This window comes from Pristis pectinata, chromosome 11, assembly GCF_009764475.1.
Source record: "Pristis pectinata isolate sPriPec2 chromosome 11, sPriPec2.1.pri, whole genome shotgun sequence".
Taxonomy (NCBI): domain Eukaryota; kingdom Metazoa; phylum Chordata; class Chondrichthyes; order Rhinopristiformes; family Pristidae; genus Pristis; species Pristis pectinata.
The window spans coordinates 31269870-31295176 of NC_067415.1; the positions used below are offsets into that span (position 1 = coordinate 31269870).

The 25307-nt window shown below is 39.4% G+C and overlaps 1 protein-coding gene across 3 annotated transcripts in view; it reads right to left on the reverse strand.

Moving 5' to 3' along the window:
- zmym2 (zinc finger, MYM-type 2) overlaps positions 1-25307 on the reverse strand; it is a 116067-nt gene that overhangs the window by 16398 nt on the left and 74362 nt on the right. For 2 of the 3 annotated variants that reach the window (XM_052026522.1, XM_052026524.1), the window contains exons 14-20: positions 24312-24352; positions 18298-18433; positions 16772-16887; positions 15783-15954; positions 9427-9561; positions 2202-2296; positions 1498-1672 (exon numbers count right to left, since the gene is read on the reverse strand). In XM_052026522.1, the coding sequence (XP_051882482.1) occupies positions 1498-1672; positions 2202-2296; positions 9427-9561; positions 15783-15954; positions 16772-16887; positions 18298-18433; positions 24312-24352 (870 nt within the window). The remainder of the gene's footprint in view (positions 1-1497; positions 1673-2201; positions 2297-9426; positions 9562-15782; positions 15955-16771; positions 16888-18297; positions 18434-24311; positions 24353-25307) is intronic. The other variant, XM_052026523.1, reaches the window with a different exon arrangement.

The window sequence follows — 25307 nt, forward strand, 5'->3', positions numbered from 1 at the left end:
GCGTTCCCAGACACTGGAAGCTCCATCTTTATTCAAAGGAAAAGAAACAGCTCTGCAGAAGTGCCGTGTCCTAAAAACAATGGTGGATGGAGAGTGCACAGGAGGCTCAGCAATGCACTGACGGCCATGACATGTGTGGATTCTTGAGTGCTGTAAAAGCTATCTATGCTGCAAATACCCAAGGCCCCACCCCAGTGAGAGCCATGAATGAGGGTAAGCTCATCAGGGACAATGGCAAAATATAGTTCCTATTATTAAACAGTTGGAAGGAACACTTCAATACGCTCCTCAACCACAACTCTCATGTGAACACCTGGACCCTAACCGCATAGCAGCCTGCTTAGACCAGCCCTGCTGCCATCTTTGACTGACAAGAAGTTGAGAAGGCCATATCCAAATTCAAAAATAATAAGGCCTTGGGAACAGATGGCAGCCCTGTTGAAATCCTAAAATTTGGTGATGAAGAGCTTCGGTCACAAATCCACAACCTCACAACCCAAATCTGCCAAGAGGAAGGTACACCAGGGAACCTCTTCCAGGGCAAAATCCACTAGCATTCAGGGTCTAGTGGGGCTGGCCATTGTTTGCATGTCTGACAGATGCCTGAAACGGCACTGCCATGGGAGGTGATCAAAGTATATAAAATTACGAGAGGCATCGACAGGGTAGATAGTCAGAGTCTTTCTCTCAGGGTGGAAACATCAAATAAAAGAGGGCATAGCTTTAAGGCGAGAGATGAAAAGCTTAAAGGGGATTTACAAGGCAAGTTTTTTTTAACATACAGAAAGTGTTAGGTGCCTGGAATGCACTGCCAGGGGAGGTGGTGGAAGCAGATACGATAGCAATGTTTAAGAGGCATTTAGACAGGCACATGAACAGGCAGGGAATGGAGGGATGTAGACCATGTACAGGCAGATGGGATCAGTTTAGTTTGGCATTATGATTGGCACAGACATTGTGGAACAAATTGTGCTGAATTGTGGAAGGAGGAGCGCACTACCTCACAAACTATCCATCTGCCTGCCCTGTCAAACACCATTTATCACAGCCTTATCTGTGGAAAAGTTTTCAGTTCCCATGTTGGTTTCATTACCCCCCTCACAACCCAAGAAACCAGAGTGGAATTATATTCGATCTTGAGAGATTGTTTAAGAAGTGAGGAAGTCCTACCACTTAACAAATGGCTTGCAGTTGGCTTTGTAGTTTTCTGAACTTCTGAAGCTTTCCAACTTCCAGATGCCATCAAACATTACTTTTAAAAACTAAAACTCAAACTACATTTAACTTTAATTTCCATCTCCCTTTTTCTAAGAAAAATCATATACCATAGCAGCATATTCAATTTTCTTTTTTGACTTTTGACACTTTCCCCAGCAGTGTGGTTACCGCTGCAGAGAAGTGGACTAACAGAGATACAGTTACTTATCCTGCTCAGTGAAAACAGACTGTTCTATAACTGTACCATTATCAAAATATTGACCAAAAAAATCAACTTACAAGCAGAGTTATATCCATCTACTTTGACTGTATCTTCACTCTTGACTTTCTTGGTTAGAGCCCAATGCTTCCATGCATTTATACCATAAATATAACTTAATGTGAATCCAATCTCAGGAGTGGAGATGCTGCCATCTTGGGAATGATTATCAGAAAGTGCCTTTTGCTTTGTACCCTATGAAAGTAAAACAAATCAGTGACATTTTAAAGTAATATCATGCAACAGGATAAGATGCATTATTCGCAGATGTACAAATCCAGTATATCCCTGTTAGCTTTAGCCAGGAAGTATGTAAATAGCAGTGCACATACAAATAATAAATAACCCAGAGAGCTCCATAATTTATTTGTTAATTAATACTAAAGTAACAAGATAATTTCAATTTCAGACCCTCTCTTCCCTTTGGTGGAAATTGGTTAAAGGAAGAGAGAATGATGAAAATAAATTATATGGTCATATGATGTTATATAGTAAGATAATGAGGCAATGATGATGAAGGGGAAGAACATCTGAATATTTTTACAATACATGCAGATGAATAGGTAAAGTTTCATTAAATTAGATTTAGGCTCATTTTTATATAATCATTAAAATTGTACCTAATGTTTAATATAATGCTAAATGTAGAACATCAGGTTAGACTTTCAGTTTGAAGCACAAATCATCAAATACTCTGTTTAAGTTAAGAAAAATATCCTCATACCTTTCTTCTAGATTGAGGTCTGGGTTGCTCTTCATATTCTTCCCCAAAAACTGGAGGTAACAGATAATCACCCTCAGTATCCAACTCTTCTGCAGCTGTTAACACACAAATTTCTCTTTGCTAGTACACAATGTATGAGCTCAACAAAGAAAACCCATACACATCACAAACCCTATCATGATTATCCCATGGTAGAGAAATCACCTGGATATACCCTCTTTAAGAATATTGCTTCACTGAGTGAGCAGATAGTTATTTCTAGCTCTAGAACAAACCTCATTTCCCAATTAAAGGGAGTAGGCACTGCAAATTATAATGTAACAATGGGGACCATCTATCATGCCAAATGCTGCACCAAATTCAAATAAAGACGCAACAGCCTTTGGATTAACCAATTCATGTGGTAATGCATGCCATATTCCAAAAACACTACCTGTCCCTCCCCAACTATTATAGTGAGAACTTCTAAACAGATAACTTTAAAATCAGAGGAAATAGTTTTCCTGTTTAGTGTACAAACCTCACGTACTACAAACATGGACAATATAATGTAGTTTTAGTGTGTGCTTCACATAGTTTAAGTGTGAGGAAATGTGCAGTTTTAGTTGCCTCATTTAATAGGGTGGACATAAAAAAAAATTCTATTCATAGGCAAGTGCAGAACAGGGGACAATAATGTAAGGAAGTCACTAACATCAATTCAGGACACTGAGTGGATTTTGCAATAACATGTTGAGTTGTTACCCTTGTTCCCACTCAAACACCGACAGCGCCATTCTATTCAGAAGCAGTTTTATGCTCAATCCATCCTTGATAACATCCTAGAAGTTCTATACTGTACTATTTCCATATATTTTATGTCCTTCTCTATATAACTGAGTCTCTTAACCTGTACAGATTACTAACACTGCAAGTTAACTTAAGTCTTGCACAAATTTAACAATACCATCTTTTGTTTTTGCACCTATGACAGCATCCACAAACCTAAATACCTTGGGCTACAAATTTGTTTGCGCAAGGCCAAAAAAATTGCATGATGGCATTGAAAATCGCATCAATGCTGAATGATGCAAGTTTGCACATGCTTCTGGATGTTAATGCCAGTTGCCAAGATCATCTGTTTGTTAATGTTTTTCAGGCTGTAAACTTGTCCAAATGATGTCAACAATGCAATGCCTACAGTTTGTAATTAGCGAAATTTTCAACCATATTGTTGGGAATAACTTCAGTCACTACTCACTTACAGAAGAACCGTTTTTTAACAAATGCTGGATGCTCAGAAGCAATGTTATTTAAATGACAAATCACATTAAACCTGCCCTCATTGCCAGACTGATTCACACGGCTGTACATACTCAGTTTACTCTGCACATTGCTTATACTGAAGACCGACTCCTTCTTTCATCTTCATGGATCACATGAGTATGCGAAAGATACCTCCCAGTTCCCAAAGGCATCCATGAGGATCACATCACAGGAGGTGTGCAAGGGCTCAGCACCCAACACTTTAGCCACTCCAAAGGGAGCCATACTCTTACCTACACCATGGAAGAACAATGTCTATGCAGGCTAGTCTCCCACAAAGTAGCCCTCACTCATATTTGTGGTGTCAAAATCTGGAGTACCATCTCATATTTATGACCTCACTACTAGTCAAGATCACCCTTGTTCTCAGCTTCCCAGCCGTAGGATCATTCCAGCTCATATCTGTTGAAACCTATGAGTTTGCTGATCGCTGCTGCATCTGGCAAATAATTGAAACTCTTATCTCTGCAAGACTAGACTTCCATTCACTTTTCCACCAATGCAGATACATTGGCCATTAGCATTTACTGTCATTGCAGGCTTCTCCAAACTGCAGCTCCTCATAGACTGCAGCCATATCCTTAAAGACCTCTTTGATAACTTACTGCCAGGAGTAGGTGGCTGTGACGTTGGAGGGTCTCTGTGGCACTGCAGCTGATATGATCCACTAGCCTCAAGTCCCTATGGCACACTCTCTGCTTGAGGAATCACTTGTATCGCAATCAGCAAATAAACAGCATTGTGCAGTACCTGGAAGAGCGCTCTGGCATTGTGCACATGAACAATAATCTCACAGTTGAGTGTCTAGAGAGCTGGCAACTGTGATAAATTCCATTATGGCCCTTATGTAATGTCTGTCATTTCTGAAGCACCATGGTTATACCAGGAAATCAACAATGGCGCCTTTAAAACAGTGCCGATGAGTACCACAATCTTTTAAAATCTGTTAGCAACGTTTTTGATGTTGGAAAAACAATGGCAAATATGGGCCTTATTTGCCCTTTTGCCATGGTCCATGTGGAGGCTAGTGCAGAAACTGCAAGGGCCCTGGCAGAGATATTTAAAATGTCCTTAGCGACGGGCGAGGTGCCGGAAGATTGGAGGATAGCTAATGTTGTTCCATTGTTCAAGAAAGGCTCTAAGAATAAGCCAGGAAATAACCAGTTGTGAGTAAATTATTGGAAGGTATTCTAATGGACAGGATATATAAGTATTTGGATAGACAGGGCCTGATTAGGGATAGTCAACATGGCTTTGTGTGTGGTAGGCCATGTCTAACCAATCTTAAAGAGTTTTTCGAGGAAGTTACCAAGAAGGTCAATAGACAATAGACAATAGGAGCAGAAGTAGACCATTTGGCCCTTTGAGTCTGCACCACCATTTTGAGATCATGGCTAATCCGCAACAATCAATATCCTGTTCCTGCCTTGTCCCCATATCCCTTGATTCCCCTATCTATAAGAAACCTATCTAGCTCCTTCTTGAAAGTGCCCAGAGAATTGGCCTCCACTGCCCTCTGAGGCAGTGCATTCCACAAATTCACAACCCTCTGGGAGAAGAAGTTTTTCCTCACCTCTGTCCTAAATGGCCTAGCCCTTATTCTTAAATCATGCCCCCTGGTCCTCGACTTCCCCAACATCTGGAACATATTTCCTGTCTCTATCTTGTCCAATCCCTTAATAATCCTGTATGTTTCAATCAGATCCCCTCGCAATCTTCTCAATTCCAGCGTGTACAATCCCAGTCTCTCCAACCTCTCAGCATAAGACAGTCCCGACATCCCCAGAATTAACCTCGTAAACCTACGCTGCACGCCCTCTATAGCCAGGATATCCTTCCCTAACCCTGGAGACCAAAACTGTACACAATACTCCAGGAGTGGTCTCACTAGGGCCCTGTACAAATGCAAAAGAATCTCTTTGCTTTTGTACTCAATTCCCCTTGTAATACAGGCCAACATTCCATTAGCCTCATCACTGCCTGCTGCACTTGCTCATTCACTTTCAGTGACTGATGAACAAGGACTCCTAGATCCCTTTGTATTTCCCCCTTACCTAACTCCACACCATTCAGATAATAATCCGCCTTCCTGTTCCTGCTCCCAAAGTGGATAACCTTACGCTTATCCACATTAAACTTCATCTGCCAAGTATCTGCCCACTTACCCAACCTATCCAAATCACCTTGGATTCTCCTAACTTCCTCTACACATGTCGCACTGCCACCCAACTTTGTATCATCAGCAAACTTGCTAATGTTATTCACAATGCCTTCATCTAAATCATCAACATAGATCGTAAACAGCTGCGGTCCCAGCACCGAGCCCTGTGGCACCCCACTAGTCACGGCCTGCCATTCTGAGAAACATCCATTCACCCCTACCCTTTGTTTCCTATCCGCCAACCAGTTTTCTATCCATGTTTAATACCCGCCCCCCAATTCCATGAGCCCTAATTTTACCCACCAATCTCCTGTGTGGCACTTTATCAAATGCCTTCTGAAAGTCGAGGTATACAACATCCACTGAATCTCCCTCATCTATTTTCCTGGTTACATCCTCAAAAAACTCCAGTAGATTAGTCAAGCATGATTTGCCCTTGGTAAATCCATGCTGACTCGACCCAATCCTATCATTGCCATCCAAATATGCCGCTATTTCATCCTTAATAATGGACTCTAGCATCTTCCCCACCACAGATGTTAGGCTGACTGGACGATAGTTCCCCGTTTTCTCCCTCCTTCCTTTCTTAAAAAGTGGGATAACATTAGCCATTCTCCAATCCTCAGGAACTGACCCCGAATCTAAGGAACATCGGAAAATGATCACCAATGCATCCACAATTTCTAGAGCCACCTCCTTTAGTACCCTGGGATGCAGACCATCTGGACCTGGGGATTTGTCAGTCTTCAGCCCCATTAGTCTACCCATCACCATTTCTTTCCTAATGTCAATCCACTTCAGTTCCTCTGTCACCCTCTGCCTTTTGTCCATCCTTACCTCTGGGAGATTTCTTACGTCTTCCCCCGTGAAGACAGATCCAAAGTACTTATTAAATTCGACTGCCATCTCCCTGTTTCCCGTAATAATTTCACCCGATTCGGTCTTCAAGGGCCCAACATTGTTCCTAACTAACTTCTTTCCCTTCACATACCTAAAAAAGCTTTTGCTATCCTCCTTAATATTCCTGGCTAGCTTGCCTTCGTACCTCATTTTTTCTTCCCGAATTACCTTTTTAGTTAAATTCTGCTGCACCTTAAAAATTTCCCAATCTTCTATCTTCCCACTCAGCTTGGCTCTGCCATACTTTTTCCTTTTTAACACAATGCTATCTCTGACTTCCTTTGTCAGCCATGGTGGCCCCTCTCCCCTCTTTGAGTCTTTCCTTCTCCGGGGAATAAACTGATCCTGCACATTGTGCATTATTCCCAAGAATACCTGCCATTGCTGTTCCACTGACAATTCTGCTAGGATGCCCGCCCAGTCAACTTTAGCCAGCTCCTCCCTCATGGCTCCATAGTCTCCTTTGTTCAACTGCAAAATTGACCCTTCTGATTTGCCCTTTTCCCTCTCTAATTGCAGATAAAAACTTATCATGTTATGGTCACTACCTCCCAATGGCTCCTTTACTTTGAGTTCTCTTATCAAATCCTGCTCATTACACAGCACTAAATCCAGAATAGCCCTCTCCCTGGTCGGCTCTCGTACCAGCTGCTCCAAGAATGCATCCCGGAGGCACTCTATAAACTCCCTGTCCTGGGGTCCAGTACCAGCCTGATTTTCCCAGTCCACTTGCATATTGAAATCCCCCATAACTACTGTGACATTACCCTTGCCACATGCCAACATTAACTCACTATTCAGCTTGCACCCAATATCCATGCCACCGTTTGGAGGCCTGTAGATAACACCCATTAGGGTCTTTTTGCCCTTACAGTTCCTCAGTTCTATCCACACTGACTCTACTTCTCCTGATTCAATGTCCCCCCTTGCAAGGGACTGAATCTCATTCCTCACCAACAGGGCCACCCCACCCCCTCTGCCCACCTTCCTGTCCTTACGATAGCATGTACACCCTTGAAAATTCATTTCCCAGGTCTGATTTCCTTGCAGCCATGTCTCCGTTATCCCACCAACATCATACTTACCCATTTGTATCTGAGCTTCAAGCTCGCCTACCTTATTCCTGACACTCCGTGCATTCAGATATAGGATTTTTAACCCATTTCTCCTCTCTCCATTCGTATTAATGTTCCGAAATTGTGTAGTTCCTATCTGTCCTCTACCCTCTATCTCACTATCCTCTCTCTCATTCTGGATCCCCTCCCCCTGCAAATTTAGTTTAAACCCCCCCCCCCGAGCAGCATTAGCAAACCTTCCTGCAAGAATGTCAGATGAGGGAAAGTGGTGGACATTGTCTATGTGGACTTTAGCAAGGCCTTTGACAAAGTCCCACATGGGAGGCTGGTCCAGAAGGTTAAGTTGCTTGGCATTCAGGATGAAGTAGCCAATTGGATTCAATATTGGCTTAGTGGGAGAAGACAGAGAGTAGTAGTAGATGGTTGTCTCTCTGACTGGAGGCCTGTGACTAGTGGTGTCCCGCAGGGATCGGTGCTGGGTCTGTTGTTTAAATCTATATTAATGATTCAGATGATACTGTGGTAAACTGGATCAGCAAATTTGCAGATGACACCATGATTGGGGGTGTAGTGGTCAGCGAGGAAGGCTATTAAAGCTTGCAGCATGATCTTGACCAGCTAGGAAACTGGGTTGAAAAATGGCAAATGGAATTTAATGCAGGCAAGTGTGAAGTGTTGCACTTTGGGAGGACAAACCAGGGTAGGACTTACACAGTGAATGGTAGGCTCTGAAGTGTGTGGTAGAACACAGGGACCTGGGAGTACAGATCGATAGTTCCTTGAAAGTGGCATCACAGGTAGATAGGAGCATTTGGCACTTTGGCCTTCATAAATCAGGGCATTGAGTACAGGAGTTGGGATGCTATGTTGAAGTTGTACAAGACATTGGTGAGGCCAAATTTAGAGTATTGTATACAGTTCTGGTCACCTACCTACAGGAAAAATATCAATAATCTTGAAAGAGTGCAGAGAAAATTTGCTGGGACTTGAGAACCTGAGTTAAAGGGAAAGGTTGAATAGGTTAGGACTTTATTCCCTGGAGCGCAGGAGAATGAGGGGAGATCTTATAGAGGTGTGCAAAATTATGAGGGGTATAGATAGGGTGAATGTGAATATACTTTCCCCTAAGGTTGGGTGAGACTAGAACTAGAGGACATAGGTTTAGGGTGAAAGGTGAAATATTTAAGGAGAATCTGAGGGGAAACTTCTTCACTCAAAGGGTGGTGCGAATGTGGAACTAGCTGCCAGCGGAAGTGGTAGATATGGGTTTAATTGTAACAATTAAGAGAAGTATGGATAGGTACATGGATGGGAGGGGTTTGGAGGGAGCAGGTAGATAGGACTAGGCAGAAGATCAGGTCGGCCTGGACTAGCTGGGCCAAAGGGCCTGCTTCTGTGCTGTACTGCTCTATGACGCTATATACCTGTCAACCCCAGTACTCATCTTTGACAGATTTGTAATTTTACCATTTAATGTATATCCTTTTTGAATTCTTATTTCCAAAATGCAGTTCTTTTACATTTTTTCTGCATTGAACTGCATGATGATCTGGGAGCAGTTTCATGTCTGCTCTCCAGTTTGGGTTATTGCAAAGGTTCTAAAAGTAAAAATAATTAAAATAAATATGTACCTTCAGATGAAAATGATTTACTGTTGATAATTAGATCGCAAACTATTTACATATAACACTAAAATGAGGTTATTCTGGAGACACACTTCAAATATCCAAGTACAGATAAATCTGAAAATAAAAGTCAGTGTAATTTTACTTAAGGAACATACTTCTTGGAAAATCAATCTCTAGGTCCAGTCCAAGTTCATATTGATTACCAGGCATATTGGGTTGCTCTTCCAGATCATCTTTAATGGTCCCAAAAACATCCAAGAAACTTTCACCATTCTCATCGTTGTCAATACCTAAGAACAGATTTCCACAATAGCACATCATAGAGGTTGCAGTTTTTTTTTAACAAAGATTAAATTCTATTCCTATGTACTTTTGAATCATTTCTTAGGTGACAAGGGAGCCTTACAAAATTTCCAGAAATTCAATTACTTAATAGTTAATTATAGGAAATCTAAATTCATTCAATATTATTGCACAACAATAGATGGTCAAGGATGAAAATGAATTGTACTAATTTGTGATGCTCTCCTCTCCCCCAGTTTGTAAAGTTCTCTCTGAAGGAAGGAGAAAGGACAAAGAAAGTCTTCTCTGCGCTCAGTTTCCAGTTGCCCATTGCTGTCATATTCACAACTGCTAATGAAGCAACAAGTGCACAGTGGAGAGACAGATAGGATTCAGTTTTGTTGTAAACCGTGATAGCCAGGCTAATACTCATGCTGGAACAACCCATTCAAAGATCGATACAGAGTCACCAGCAACAACATTTTTTTGTGCCAGTTGAGCTTGTACACTAGAGGCTGAGGGATCATTTAATATTTGAAAAATGGGTGCTGTTCACTTGTATTTCTAGGTGCAGGATGACATATAACTCCCCAGATAGAAACAATCTAAAAATAAAACATCACCCATTGCACTCTATAAACTCTGTTTCAGACCTCAAAATAACTATATTTTCCCCTTTTAGTTCTCTCCTCTGCTGACTTCATGTAAATTTCAGGCAAACATAAAATTAATGAATGACCAGATTCTCTGTTTTAAACAATGCTAATTCAACTAGAATTGGGAGGGTCAGGGAGGCATTGACAATTCCTGAGGTTGTGAAAAGTACCACAAGTAACAGGGTTTACTTAAATGAGTTAGCAAACTAACTTATACAATGCTGAAAAATTAGGAAATAAAAGAAAAAGGTGCACATTAACATTTAATTCACTTAAGTGACTAACAGAGGCATTTCCTGAGACGGCTTTCATTGTATCTAATTTTATTTTAAATGGTCTCTGGAATCAATCATGAAGTCTTTGAATGACTTGTCTTCGATTTAATTTGCAGTACAGGTACTCTCATAATAATTAAGGAGTATCTGGATGAGCACTTGAATTGCCCCCACACAGAAGTCTCCGGAACAAGTGCTGATAAATATGATTATTACAAATTTCATGGTTGACATGAACATGGTGGGCAGAAGGGTGTGTTTCTGTGTCTCTATGACTCCAACAATTTACAAGCCTGCAGTATCTTTTGCAATTTGGTTCTTTTAGAAGGAGGCAAAAATTCAAAACTGAAATATGTAATTGGTTGCTAAATTGTTAAAAAAGTAACCAAATACATTGGGATGGCTTTAAATTTGTTTGATTTGTCCAATTGGCATAAACAGAGTGACCATCTGCAAGCCAGCAGCTCCGTGGCAATTTTACTTCTTTATACCTCCAATTGTTCTGAAGATCTATATCCCCTTTCCCTTTGGTTACATCAAAATTGAGCCTTCCCCCTCCCATCTTAATCCAATGAAGCCTTCAAGTATCCTGATTATTCTTCCCAACCTTTCCATTGCACTTATACCTTTTTCAAGCAAGGAAGCATTGAGTAGCATTTCTTCTGAAGGAATGTATATGTTAAATGTCACGTGATTAAATAGGCCATTTTGTCCAACTAGTCCATGCTGCTGTTTACTCTCCATAGCTTCTCCTTCCCCTTTTATGCCAATTTTATCAGCATATCCTTTGATTGCTTTCTCTCTTATACTTATCTGACTTCCTATTAACTCTATTCATCTCTACTCTTGCTTTGAAGCAGGTGAACTCCACGTTCTTATCACTCTTTGAGCAAAATTATTTTGGTCAAGCTTCTCCAATTCAAAATCTGCATGGATATACTAAACATAGTCCAAATAAAAACCAGTACCTGATCTGCCTCTTTTTTTAAAAATGATAATCAATAATCTACTGTAGCGTAATTCTTAACCAAATTCTGATAGTAAGTCATGTTTCAGCAACATCATCAATAAAGCTACTACTTCATTTTTTTTTGTAAATCTACATTTGCAGAAGGCAGTCAGTTTATTGATATCCTAACAATATCAAACTGCTGGCTAAATGCATGTATCTTTAATTCCAATAGTTCATTATTGAGAGCAGGTAGAAAGGAAATGTACTGTGGTAATGATTAGACTTTCGATATAATAATAGTGACACCACAGTGGGTGTAATCCCTGCAGTTATGGGATTGCATAAACAGAAGGGACGGTAGAGCTACTTCATCACAAAGTAATCACAATGTCCTCAGATTATGGTTGGAAGGAAAGGTTGCAATTTTTGATATTTTCCAATTTATATTGAATGTACAAAAGAAGAATCTATTTTAAAGATTTTTAAAATATTTGAATTGAAATATAACGAAACAATCATTTTCACCAAGCTGATAAGGCAATACAGCTTTTGAAGCATTACCAAAAGAGTAAAGGAAGAAGTTAGAAGACTTTTCTCCTTCCTACAATTAGATAGTGGATTGCTTCAAAGAGAAAATAGAGGAATAATTTGCAGTCAAAACAAAAGACACTGGAAATACACAGCAGGTCAGGCAGCATATGGAGAGGGAGAATCAGAGCTGAAGCTTCAGATCTGCAACTTTTCACTGGTTTTTGATGCAAAATTTGCCCAGGGCAACTTAGCCAACTCTCTTTAGAAATATACTAGGTTGAAATTTGGCCATGGACAGTATTACAAAATGAATTACTGTGAATTGCTGTCCCTTTGCATCATGAATACAGTCCAAATAAAATGCAGTACTTGATCTGCCTCATTTTTAAAATGGTAACTGATAATCCACTATGGCATAATTCCTACCCAAACCCTTTCTACACAATCTTCTTTTCTACTAAAGCACAAAAATGGCCTGATGTATCACCTATGACTGTCTTGCTGTACCAAGGACAAATTTCACCCTTTGCATTGATGAAATGAAAGCAGAAAATGTAATTTTAAAGTTAGAATTAAAATGGAAGAGCTTAAAAGGAACAGATAAAATGGATCACCAGTATTGGCATAATCTGATTCACCTCTTCCTATGCTACTTTTCTCTTGAAAAAATATGATTGTATGACAGTTCTTACATTTGACCTTTCACCTTTGTATTTTTTTACATTTTATTCATCTCCACTCCCTCACCAGATTAAGCACGTGGACCCAGCCTTCAGTTCTGCTAACATTTTCAGAACCTTCTCTTATATTTGATTTAATATCCTCATCTGAAATACATATATATTTTCACCTCCATCTCCTCCTATGCATACTGTAGTTGTCAACTAAGGTTTCTTCTTTGCTTTTCTCTTCCTGTAACTATGGAGCAACAGTCTAGAACAGTTTTCCACTATAGTCCATTTACTATTGCTAAATCAAAATATTTATTCATCTGATTTCATCTCTTCAGAATTTTCTTTGCATTTAACTACTATTTCATATTTCTTTTCTCTGACTATGAAATCATTGAATTTTACACTAATGGCCATCAGCCCATTAGATCTCTCAAGCTTTGAAGCAGCTATTAATCCCCATGCCTTTGCTCCTGCTATGCCAGCCAAAATTTACATTTCAAGAAATTAATCATCTTCTTTAAAACTAATTACTGATTATTAAGGATACTGAGTGATTAAAAATATCATTCAAGGTTAACCATGATTTAATTGCACTACTGAACAAGAATATTTTTGAGTGTCTAATGTTTAATGTTGTAATTTAAAAGTTTCATTATGTTCATATCTTTCTTTGGACTTGCACCTCCCTTTCAGTATAACCTCATACAGTCCTACAACACTAAGATCACTGCATATTCTTCCACTTCCAGCCTCTTGCACATACCTAATTTCTTTCGTCCCACCACTGCCTATTCTGGGGCCCATAACAGAATAGCTTGATTACACATACTATTTAGTTAACAAACTTAGAATAGTTCTTTTTTATGAGATACTGCAAGGAGAAGAAAAGAAAGTGCAGGGAGAAGAACAAAGAGTTGGGAAGAGTAACAAGGAACCGGGGTAGGTGCTGTATAGTCCTGTGTTTAATCACCCTTTGGTCTCTACTCCCCTGGGTGTTTGTGATGGATCCAGAGTCAAACTAAGGGCAAAGAGAAAGATGAGATTCAATCCTGAATTGTATCCAAATGGAGTTCCAGACCCAGAGTGGAACCAATTACCACCAGTTATAGTAAAAACAGAAAATGCTAGAAACACTCGGCAGGTCTGTGGAAAGAGAAACGCTTTGTCCTGAAACGTTAACTCTGTTTCTCTATACACAGATGCTGCCTCATCTTTTCCATCCTTGGAAAAAGTTCCGCATCTGAGGGGACTTCTATCAGTCTGTTTGTCTTGTTCAGCCCGAGCGGTTTCTATTCTCCTTGGCTTTGGTTCTGATGAAGGGTCTTCCATCCAAAACAATAGCTCTGTTTTATTTTCCACAGATGCTGCCTGATATTCCGAGTGTTTCCAGCATTTTGTTTTTATTTCAGATATCCAGCATCGGCAGTATTTTGTTTTCACCAGTCATAGTGCTTCCCTGTGTCCGTGTCCAGACAGAAACCGTCCATTATAGCAAGGTGAATCGAACCATTCCAGTTTCAATCAAAGGAATTGGGTCCAGATGAAATGACTCTGACTATCTGAGGTTGAGCTTTTCCTGCAGCTCCACAGACGACCTATATATTTCTAACCACTACAACTCCCTCCCACCACACAACCCACTTACTTCCTCAGTTAGCCAGAGATAGTGACAACTTGTAAACATCCCGCAGCATTGAGACTACAACCATTTCAACACAACCTAAGCAATGAAGTCTGTTGGGTATAAAATTAAAACCTAACCTGACTACAGACAATCTGAGCATGGCCTGAGCACTTATATTTTTCTCAATACCTGACCTGACCACACCATTAAATCTCAAACATTTTATTCACTTTTTAAAGATTCATTTTCCAGGATCGGGGTGTTGTTGGCAAGTCCAGCATTCACTGCCCATCTCTAGCTGCCTCTGAGAAGGCAGTTGAGAGCTCCCTTCTTGAACTGCTGCAGTCCTAATTTGAATTTAGCAGTATTGGTACAGCTGAGTAGTTTTAGACCACAGAGGGCATTCAAGAAGGTAATCATATGGGGTAGCTCTGAATCAAACATAAACCAGACTGGGTAAGAATGCAAGATTCCCTCCATCAAGGGTATCAGTGAACTAAATTGGTTTATAAACACTAATCCACTAGTTTCATGGGTGTCATTCTTAATGTTAACTAGTATTTCTTTTGCCAAATTCCAGATTATTAACTGAATTAAAAGATTTTGGTCAGTCACCGCCTGACAGACAACCTGATGACTTCAAACCGACTGAAGCTGCCAAGTATTCAAAGTTGCTATGATTAGCATCTGTGAATACTTGGCAGCTTCTCTCAGTTTTGATTTTCTCTATCATAAAACACAAGGTAAACGGAGATAAAAGGAGAGCGATTATTGTGTTAAAAAAATGCATTAATGTCCACTTATGTTACTTGTACTGCTAACTGTGGATAACTGGAAGCTCCACTGATTATAATTTCTACCTCTATAACTGCCGCAGAATTGAATGTCTTCACCATGCTCTATATTTAAAATAACTCCTACCATCTAAAATTTTGCTTTTTTTGAAGATTTTAAATTTGTGCCTTTGCTACTAGCTCTACCATACCTCAAACTATTTTAGTCTGCCAATTTCTAAAATTATCTACAATATTCTCTCAAGCTTACTTCAACAATGTTGTGCTCTTGTTTTCCTTGGTTTCTTCACAGTAATGCTTCTTACAAATCTTCTCAAACTCCCTTTTCCATTTTGTTGCAGCTTCTCTCTTTAATTTTCTCATTTGCATCAACTTTGTACATTTTTAAAAGCAGTCGTGACAGAGAGTGAAGGGGATTTGAAAAATATAAATGGTTGATATTTTCAATATGTATCTTTTTACTAAATTAGGGAGGGAAGATTAAATGAACAGGTGCATTTTGACTTCACAATTAGTTAACCGCCACTTCTTTTTTACTTTAGTCTTTACTGGTACACATGGTGCACTCTAGTGGTGGGATATAAAACTGCACTCCCAATAATCCATAGGGTTTAGAGTTTCAATTTTATTTCTTTTATTCAGCAAGAGACCATTGGAAACACTGGTCGAACACCATATCTTTACCCATTTTCTTTTCCCTTTCACTTAACTATTAAAGCTTACCACAAAGTTCCATGGATACAGGATTCCTTTCTGCTTCAGCAATCATTTCTGCCATAGCAAGTATGTCGGCTTCAATGGGGTTTGAAGGTACCTTCCTCTTTAGATCCTCTATTGTTTCGACTATCTTCTCAGCATTCTCTAGGGTAGTAGGTAGAAATACTGGAACAGGTACCTGCTCCAGAAATATTGCATTAAAGGTTGTACATCTTATGAGAAATAAGAGAAACAAAGGACTGCAGATGCTGGAATCTAGATGAAAAACACTATGATGCTGGAGGAATTCAGCAGGCCAGGTAGCATCCGTGGAGAAAAGCAGGCAATCAACGTTTTGGGTCAGGACCCTTCTTCAGGGCTGAAGATAGGAAAAAGGGGAAGCCCAATATATAGGAGGGAAAAGCAGAGCAGTGACAGGTGGACAAAAGAGGGGTGGTGGGGTGGGCACAAGGTGGTGATAGATAGATGTAGGTAAGAGATAGGAGGCCACACTTGGAGCACCGAATGCAGTAGATGATATTAAGGGAGATGCAGGTGAATCTCTATCTCACCTGAAAGGACTGTTTGGGTCCCTGGATGGAGTGAACTAGGGAGTCGCGGAGAGAGCAGTCCCTGCGAAAGGCAGAAAGGGGTGGGGAGGGGAAGGTGTGCTTGGTGGTGGGGTCCTGTTGGAGATGGTGGAAGTGGCGGAGAATGATGTGTTGGATATGAAGGCTGGTGGGATGAAATGTGAGAACAAGGGGGACCCTATCCCTGTTGGGTCTGGGAGGGGTGGGGGTGAGAGCAGAGGTGCGGGAAATGGCAGAGAAACAGGTGCAAGCTCTCTCAACCACAGTTGGGGGAAAGCCCCGGTTAGAAAAGTTGGACATCTTGGATGTCCTGGAGTGGATGGACAATGGCCAAAGTTTAGTGTAATATATTTCATTTACCCAAACCCTACCACAAAAAAGTTTTACTTTTAATATGCTAACTACATGTTTAAAGAATGAACTTACCGGAATAGGCATAGAAATTGGTACTGGATAGTTGTTACAATACATGTGCATAGGCACTGGGATATAGACTGGCACAGGGATAGGTACAGGAACCAATTGAGGCTTCCAATCATCCTCTGAAATAAGCAAATATGGGAGTTCATGAAGTGCTTTCATATCTTCATGTCAAAGATACACAGATAAAAACAAATCATAAGTGAAAAACAGAGTGAAATTGGGTGAGGAAAAAAGACCGGGGTGAGAAAGAGACAATATAAAAAAAGCTGGTGGAATATTAAATTGTCCTTTGTACTTTCATTTTATGCACTATGTTTCTATTATACTTCGAGGCCTTATCACAACCCAGACATCCCCCGACCTCCCAATAATGCAATTTAAAATTCTCATCTTTTCATGGATGTGCCTCTTCCTTTCTCTGTAATCTCCTCCAGTCCCATAATTATCAGATCTTTGCAATATTCCAATTCCAGCCTCTTTTATACTCCCAATTCCTTTTCATCTCAGCAGTGATGAGACCCCACCCTCTCTCTTTCCTGTCCTTCTACCTTTTTCCACTTTTCCCCTGTCCCCTGGGTCAACATGTGCTTCAACTTAACTGAAATCCATGGGAATTTATGTTCAGCATCTCAACCTTTCTGATGTAACTTTTATCAAAAACAAATCTCTCTGTAAACTTTTTAATACTGGAACGTCACCACAGTTACTGTTAAGGCAGTTTACGACTGCTGCCTCTATTGTAAATGAAAACCTATGAATTTATAATGGTGATATAAAATTAAGTACAGTAGGAATATTACATCTGCATACATTTATTTCCATTTCATCCAAAGACTACACTTGCCTTTGAACCTGATGTGCAATGTCTTGGAACGAGAAACATTAAAAATATAAATGCCTGCATCCACCTTCTGATGTCATTTTTCCAGATTTTTGTGTCAACTTATTCCATTATAAATTCTCATCTTATGTTCAAATCTATAAAATGAAAACTGCCAAATGCAACATGCCCATTGTAATTACATCTATCTGCCAGTAGTGGACATGTCATGCCTCAGTTTTGCAGCTCCCAGCTGCTTGGTTGTACAGGAGACTAACTCCTGTGCTCCAGCCAGCTCTGCCTTGCTTCTGAAACAAGTGTGTTAATTAACTATAAATATCAAGTCAAAGTATAACATAAAAATAATAGCAGAATAAAAGATTTTAAAATAAGGACTGGATAACATCGTATACCTGGGGTAGTTAATGCCCGTCTTCTAATTGCATTTCACCTGATGGTTCTATTGTCTTGACTCCCCACATGCAGTTCCACATGGATTGACTATTAAACCATTACAAATGGCCTAAATTACACTGCAACAGTCCACATCTAAACTCTTCCCATAATTGTTACAAAATGGTCAGACTTTACTAAGAAGGCTATAAGTAGGGATTTTCACTGCCAGGCAGAAGTCAGAGGGAAGCAGCAAAAATTCTTAAGACCTATCCATGCACTTGGTACCTTGCAGTTAGAAGATGAAAGTTCATACCTGTTTGACAGGATTTTGACTGCATATGAGGTTTACAGTAAGTGGCCTTTGTTTGGGTCAAAGGTTTGCACAGCAATGCTTTATTTTTCAGCTCCTTTACAGGTGTTGGTGAAGGTGTCAATGTCTGATTAGAAGCCTAAAATAGTTAAAAAAAGACTGTTAATGAAGAAATATATTTACACCTTCCTTTTCTAACAAGAGTTAAACCATAAAAGGGGGTAAATACCCAGGGAAGTATTTCTGCTTTAAAAACAAATGATGCTTCAAATTATCAGCAGGTTTGTTAGTATTTCCAGCATTTTCTATTTAAATTTCAGATTTTTCAGCATCCTTTATTGCTTCTCAGTTTAATATTCACCTATTTCTGACTGAAAAAAATTTGGCAATGTACATGTTTGATACTGCAGGAAAAATGAGAACTGATTTCAATCCTGCCAGCCAGGGAAGATTACATTTAAAAGTTCCCTTCTAAAAGATTTTGGCTTAATGTCAGGCACCTATCACAGGCAGATGAAATTTAACACAGAGTAATGTGAAGTGATTCATTTTGGAAGAAAGAACTAGGATAGGCAAAATGGCAAAGTTCTAAAGACTATGCAGGAACAAAGAGATCTCTATGTACATGGGCATGAATCATTAAAAGTGGCAGAACACATCAGTCAGGCACAAGCTGTCCTGAGCTTCACAACTGGAGGTATAGAGCAGAAAAGCAGGAAGGTTATGTTGAACTTCTGTATAATGCTGGGTAGGCCACACTTGAGTATTATTTTGGCTTTTGGTTACTGCACTTTAGGAAGAATCTGAAGGAGGGTACAGAAAAGATTTACTAGAATGATTCCAGGGATGGAGGATTTCATCTACAAGGTTAGACTGAGGAATCTGGGATTGTTCTCCCTGCAGTAAAAAAGGGATTGTGAGGAGATCTGATAGGAGGTGTACAAGATCTCCTCTATATACATGTTTAGATAGGATAACTAAAGAGATGTAATATCCATTGATGAACAGTTCATGGGCCAAGTGATGCAGATGTGAAGTGGTAGATGAAATATCCTACAGAAATGAGAAAAAATGTTTTTACGTAGAGTGATGTAGAACCCATCCCCTGTGAAGGTAGTGGAAATAGTAAATCACAGCCTTCCAAAATCTGATTGGCATTTAGAAAAAATAATTTACAGGACTACAGCGTAGACTGCTTTCCAAAGAGCCATAACTAACCTGATGGCCCAAATAACCTTTGTGCCATAATGATTCAATAATTCCTCGGCAATTAAATGGTCAAAACTGCATTACAATAATGTCATGCCCACACTCAATGTAGTAGAACCCTGAATCACAAATGTGGAGATCAATCCCAGAAATCCTCCGTAGGATTTGAGCAATATTTCTAAAGCACTCTACAAGGCAATGGGTGGGGGTGTTGGTGCACGATATGGTGGGTAGAGGATTATTGAATCTGCAGCTCACTGGAGGGCTGGCTCTTTTGCTGTCTGAATTGTAGGGGAAGATTCCAATTATTTTAAATTCAGATGAATTGCAGATGCCGGAAATCTCAAACAAGAACAGTAAATGCAGGTCAGCAGTTTGGGCTGCACTAACAGAAAGAGAAACAGTTACATTTAAAGTCAAAGACCCTTTATCAGAACTGGTAAATAGAGAAGAAAGTTAGTTTTAAGTTTGTAGATAAGATGGGGGATGGATAAAACAAAGAGAATATCTGTGATAGGCTGAGGCCAGAGTTTCTGTGGGGATGAGTTGTTAATGGGCAGATAGAAGCTTGCCAGATAGGCTGGAATGAGAGTAGGATGGAACTGCTGGTTGCCTGTCACTTTAATTCTCCACCCCACTCTGAATTATCTGTCTGTGGCCTCTTGCACTGTTATCTTGACAATGACACTTACCTTAATGAATTTCTGATATTTATGATTGTTTCAGGCCAATTATTTCAGCCCCAGGACATCACTGGAGGAATTTCTCAGGCCTCTGCCCTAAATCCAACCACCTGCAGTTGCATCCTCAATGACCTGCATCCACCATGAGGTTAGAAATGGGACTATCTACAGGTTAATGTTTAAATCAGTTAGCAACTTCTCAAATAATGAAGCAATTCATGCCTAGTTGTTGTTTGCTGCTTTCATTTGAGATTGCCATCATCCACACTATATTCCCTTCATGCACAATACCATTAGCATTGCTAAATCAACATCCCTTGGAGGTCATCATCTGGCAGAAACTCAAGCATTTATGAACAATAAATCCCTGTTGCATATACACGACTGATGAAAAAGAAGTTGTATAATTTTCATTGAATTCTCTCCAATGAACAGCAGTAGTCAGTTTGTGTACACTTTATGGCTTTGGGTGCATCTTCATTTATGGTTGTTAGTTCTAAATTTAATCACTACTAGAAATAGTGAAATAGCTGCCGTGTGTACCTCCACCTTTAAAGTGGTGTGAATTTGTCTGATGAGAAGCTTGAACTGTTAATTTAAACTCAAATGTTTACTGCTATCAGGTTGCAGTTGAAAGTTATGTGACAACCCAAATTTTGTTTACATTTCATAACCAGCTAAAATACTTCACAATGCCATTTCTCATATGGCAAAGATTCTAGGAATTGGTTAAATGCAGCAGCTTCAATACTGGTATGAATGCTATCTTCCTATACATAAGCAGAATGGGACATGTTTTATGATTCTTCTACAGAGATCAATTAGCTGTAGTGACGATCAAAAGGCAGACAATACTTAATGATATTTAAATAAACAAATCTTAAAACATAGAAGCCTGGATTTGAAAATAGTAGATAACCAAAAAAGGAGTCAAAGTTCCAGAACGTATGAGGACTTTTGGACCACTGTGCCTGCTAGAATCTTCACTTTCTTTATAATAATTAAGTCATTGATGAACAACTGACACTGCTCAATTCTTTGGGGTGACTGTTCACATATCTATGCAGAAGAGACTGATAAAGTTGTTCCATTGTTTTTCAATAGAGCTCCAGGCAAATGGAAGAGAACTAGAGCTCAACCCTCAAGCAGGAAAGCGATTATACTGTTCAGTTTCAATCAGAAATCATTCACCTTGCTCATAAAATTCACAGAATATTTCAGAATGATTTCCTTACTTGAGGCTTGTGGTGAAGACAAAGCAAATTAGAAAACAAATTTCCCATGCAAACAAAAATACCATTGTATCTGTTGAATTGAAAAGAACAAACTTTCCAAATTTTAACACATTCTCAGTATCCTCAATGGACGCTGAGAGAATGTTTCCTAAATTTGATCACATACAACGTGAAGAGCAATTAAGAGAACCATGGCTTTTGTATTATACCACAATTGTTATGAGCATTAATTCATTTGCCAAAATTTTTAGACAGCAAAATTGAGTTTCCTGGATAAAAAAGCCCATGAATTGCAAAAAAAGGCACTGTCATTTAGCTTAATTGTGTCCATTTAAAAAAAAAGAAACTCAGGATCATTTCTTGAACTAGAATATAAGAAATAACAGGAATTGGCCAACCACTGGAGTAGTGTTTAATAAAATTGTTGCTGATCCTGTGCCTCTAAGATCACTTTCCCCATTTCTGTTGGTTCCCTTCATGTCCAAAAATGTAACCATCACACCCTAGACATAATGACTGAGTACCTACAGCTTGCTGAGGTAGAAAATTGTGAAGATTTTCAACCCTCTATGTAAAGAAATTTCTCGTCATTTCAGTTGTAAATTGATGATTCCTTCTCTTGAAAATACTATTCAACTCTCCAGCAAGAGAAAACAGCCTCTTGGAATCTACTCTGTAAAAAAATTCTCAAAATTATATAGATGTTCTAAATAACTAATTTTCAATTCATTTCCTTTTAATTCACTGGGTCGCTTTGGACTCCATTACTTCACCCTGGTTTCTCATCGTTTAAATGCAGTCAAAATAAATAATCAGTAAAAATGGATTTTAATTCTTCTTATTGACATAATAGCAGAGGTGCCCAGTTTTCAGCATATTGTTCTTTTTAGCATGCTCTTTCAAATGGTACACATATAATCTAGTGTTTTTTTCATTTAGCTACGTTTCATTAAGTTTTGTTAAATATTCATTTAAGACACATGGATTTCACTGGCATGGCCAGTGTTTATTACTTAACCCTAATTGTTCTTGAGAAGATGGTGATGAACCACCTTCACGAGCGATCTGTGTGGTGAATGGACTGTGTGGTGAAGTGCTGTTGGGTAATGAGTTCTGATTTTTAGGCCCAGCAACAATACATCCAAATCAGGTGAGTGCGCAGTTTGGTTTGGAACTAGCAAGTGGTGGCATTCACTTGTGCTTGCTGCCTATGTCCTCCTTGGTGAAGGAAATAGTGGGTTTGGGAGTTACTACAATGCATTCTGTAGCTGTGGTGTGCTGGTGGTGGAGGTATCAATTAAGAAGGCTGCTTTGTCCTAAAAAGCTAGCTTCCTAAGTGTTGTTCCAGCTGCTCTCATCCTGGCAAGTGAAGAATATTTCAGCACATTCTTGACTTGTGCTTAATACATGGTGGAAGAGTCAGGATTAACTTACTCATAGGATATCCACCCTCTGATAAGTTCTTGATATAATCCAGTTAAGTAATATATATCAATGATTTGGCTGTAAATGTAGTTGGTCTGATTAGTAAGTTTGCAGACGACATAGAATTGATGGAGTTTTATATAGTGAGGATGGTTGTCAAAGGATAGAGGAGCATAATAGATCAGTTGGAAATTTGAGTGGGGAAATGGCAGATGGAGTTTAACGTGGACAAGTGTGAGGTGATGCAATTTGGAAGGCCAAATGCAAGAGGAAAGTATACAGTAAATGGCATGACCCTGAGGGGCAATGATACACAGAGGGATCTTGGGGTGCAAGTCCATAACTCCCTGAAAGTGGCAACACAAGTGGATAGGGTGGTAGCGAAGGCATACAGCTTGCCTTCATAAGTGAAGGCGTTGAATATAAAAGTAGCGAAGTCATGTTGAAGCTGTATAAGACTTTGATTGGGTCCCATTTGGAGTATTGTGTGCAGCTCTGGTCACCACACTATAGGCATGATGTGGAGGCTGTGGAGAGGGTGTAGAAGAAGTTTGCCAGGATGTTGCCTGGATTGGAGTGTATTAGCTATGTGGAGGTGTTGGACAAACTTGGATTGTTTTCTCTGGCGCACTGGAGGCTGAGAGGCAGTCTGATAGAAATATATAAAATTATGAGAGGCATAGGTAGGGTAGACATCCAGAATCTATTTCCCAGGGTGGAAATGTCAAATACTAGAGGATATAGATTTAAGGTACGAGGAGGAAAGTTTAAAGGAGATTTATGACAGAACTTTTTATTTACACACAGAATGTGGTAGTGCCTTGAATGTTCTGCTAGGGGAGTTGGTAGAAGCAGATACAATAACAATGTTTAAAAGGGACTTAGACAGACACATCAACATAAATGGATAGTGACCAGATGGAATTAGTTTAGATTGGCATTTAGGTCGCCATAGACATGATGGGCTGAAGAGCCTGTACCTGCACTGTACTTTTCTATGTTCTACAAGCTTCTAGTCAGCAGTGAACTGTAGGGTGTTGATGGTAGTAGCAGCATTGGTGAATTTAAAAGGGTGATGGTTAGACTCGCTCTGGTTGGAGGTGGTTATTGCCAAGCACTTGTGCAGTGTAAGTGTTAAACCGTACAGGTGATAGGCAATATCCGTTTATTCTTGAATGCTGTTTGGGTCCAGCTAAATTCAGGCACAGACTGCTTCATTGTCCGAGGAGTTGTGAATGGAATTAAGCAATGTAATCATCAATAAACATCCCCACTCCTGACCTCATTGATGAAATAATGTGGTAATAAACATTCAAATGATCACATTTTGCTAAAATATGAAAAAAATTCCAAGCCCCAACACCCCAAATTAAAAAGTTGGGAGGACAGGAGGCTATCCTGCAAAAAGCTAGGTTCAAATACCAAATGCAGTTATAGAAAATGTATTAAATTGCAAAATACTTACTGAAACTTTAAAAACTTGGGTCTGAACAGTTTGATCTGAAACTGAAAAAAAAATGCAAAACTTTAATTTGGTGCAGTTGTGCACTGAACAAGATAATTGAAATAATTGTGGGTGAATTTTAGCTTTGCATGATTTTAATCTGAAATACAGGCAAAAAAAAATCTTCACACCCAACAATTTGGTGTGTACATCCAGTAAACATCAAATGTTTTCAGAGCAGCAAAAGGCCCAGATTCAATCCTGCTTAAAAGAGAGTAAGCTGATACCAGCCATTATAGTGACACAGGAACAATAAAATTGGTCTCAGTGCTCTATAGTTTTAGTGGTGGTGGGGAATGGAGGGAGATTGCCACCCACAGGTAAGACTCTAGATTGCTCTCTGTGATGACTGCTTGTATAAACCTATGTGCACACCTGCTAGTCAGAAATGTGTTAAGCAATAATGTTCCTCTGGGCAAAAAGCCCGGCATTTACGTTTTCAGGAGTCAAAGCCTTGAGAGAGGGATGGGGAAAGGTTGATGAAAAATTTTAAAAATGAATAAAATTAAAATGTTGAAATACATAAGTAAAGATTCTGCATTCAACCACTAATTTTACTCAGTAATTAACAGTTTACAATCATGAAACATATTTGCATTAGTGTATTAAGTTCTTTGCTGATCTGGTCCATCATCAAAAGTCATTACCAACACAGTTTGCACCAAATACTTCAAAAGGTGCATCATAGAAAAATAATAACTGCTAACTGTAGAATATATGCAGGCTCAAATGAATTATGGGCCACAGGCAATCAGAATCAGATTTATTATCACTGACTTATATGATGTGAAATTTGTTGTTTTGCGGCAGGAGTACAGTACAAAAACATTAAAATTACTATAAGTTACAAAAGTAAATAAGTAGTGCAGAAAAAGGAATAATGAGGTAGTGTTCATAAGTTCATGGACTGTTCAGAAATCTGATGGCGGAGGGGAAGAATCTGTTTCTTAATCATTG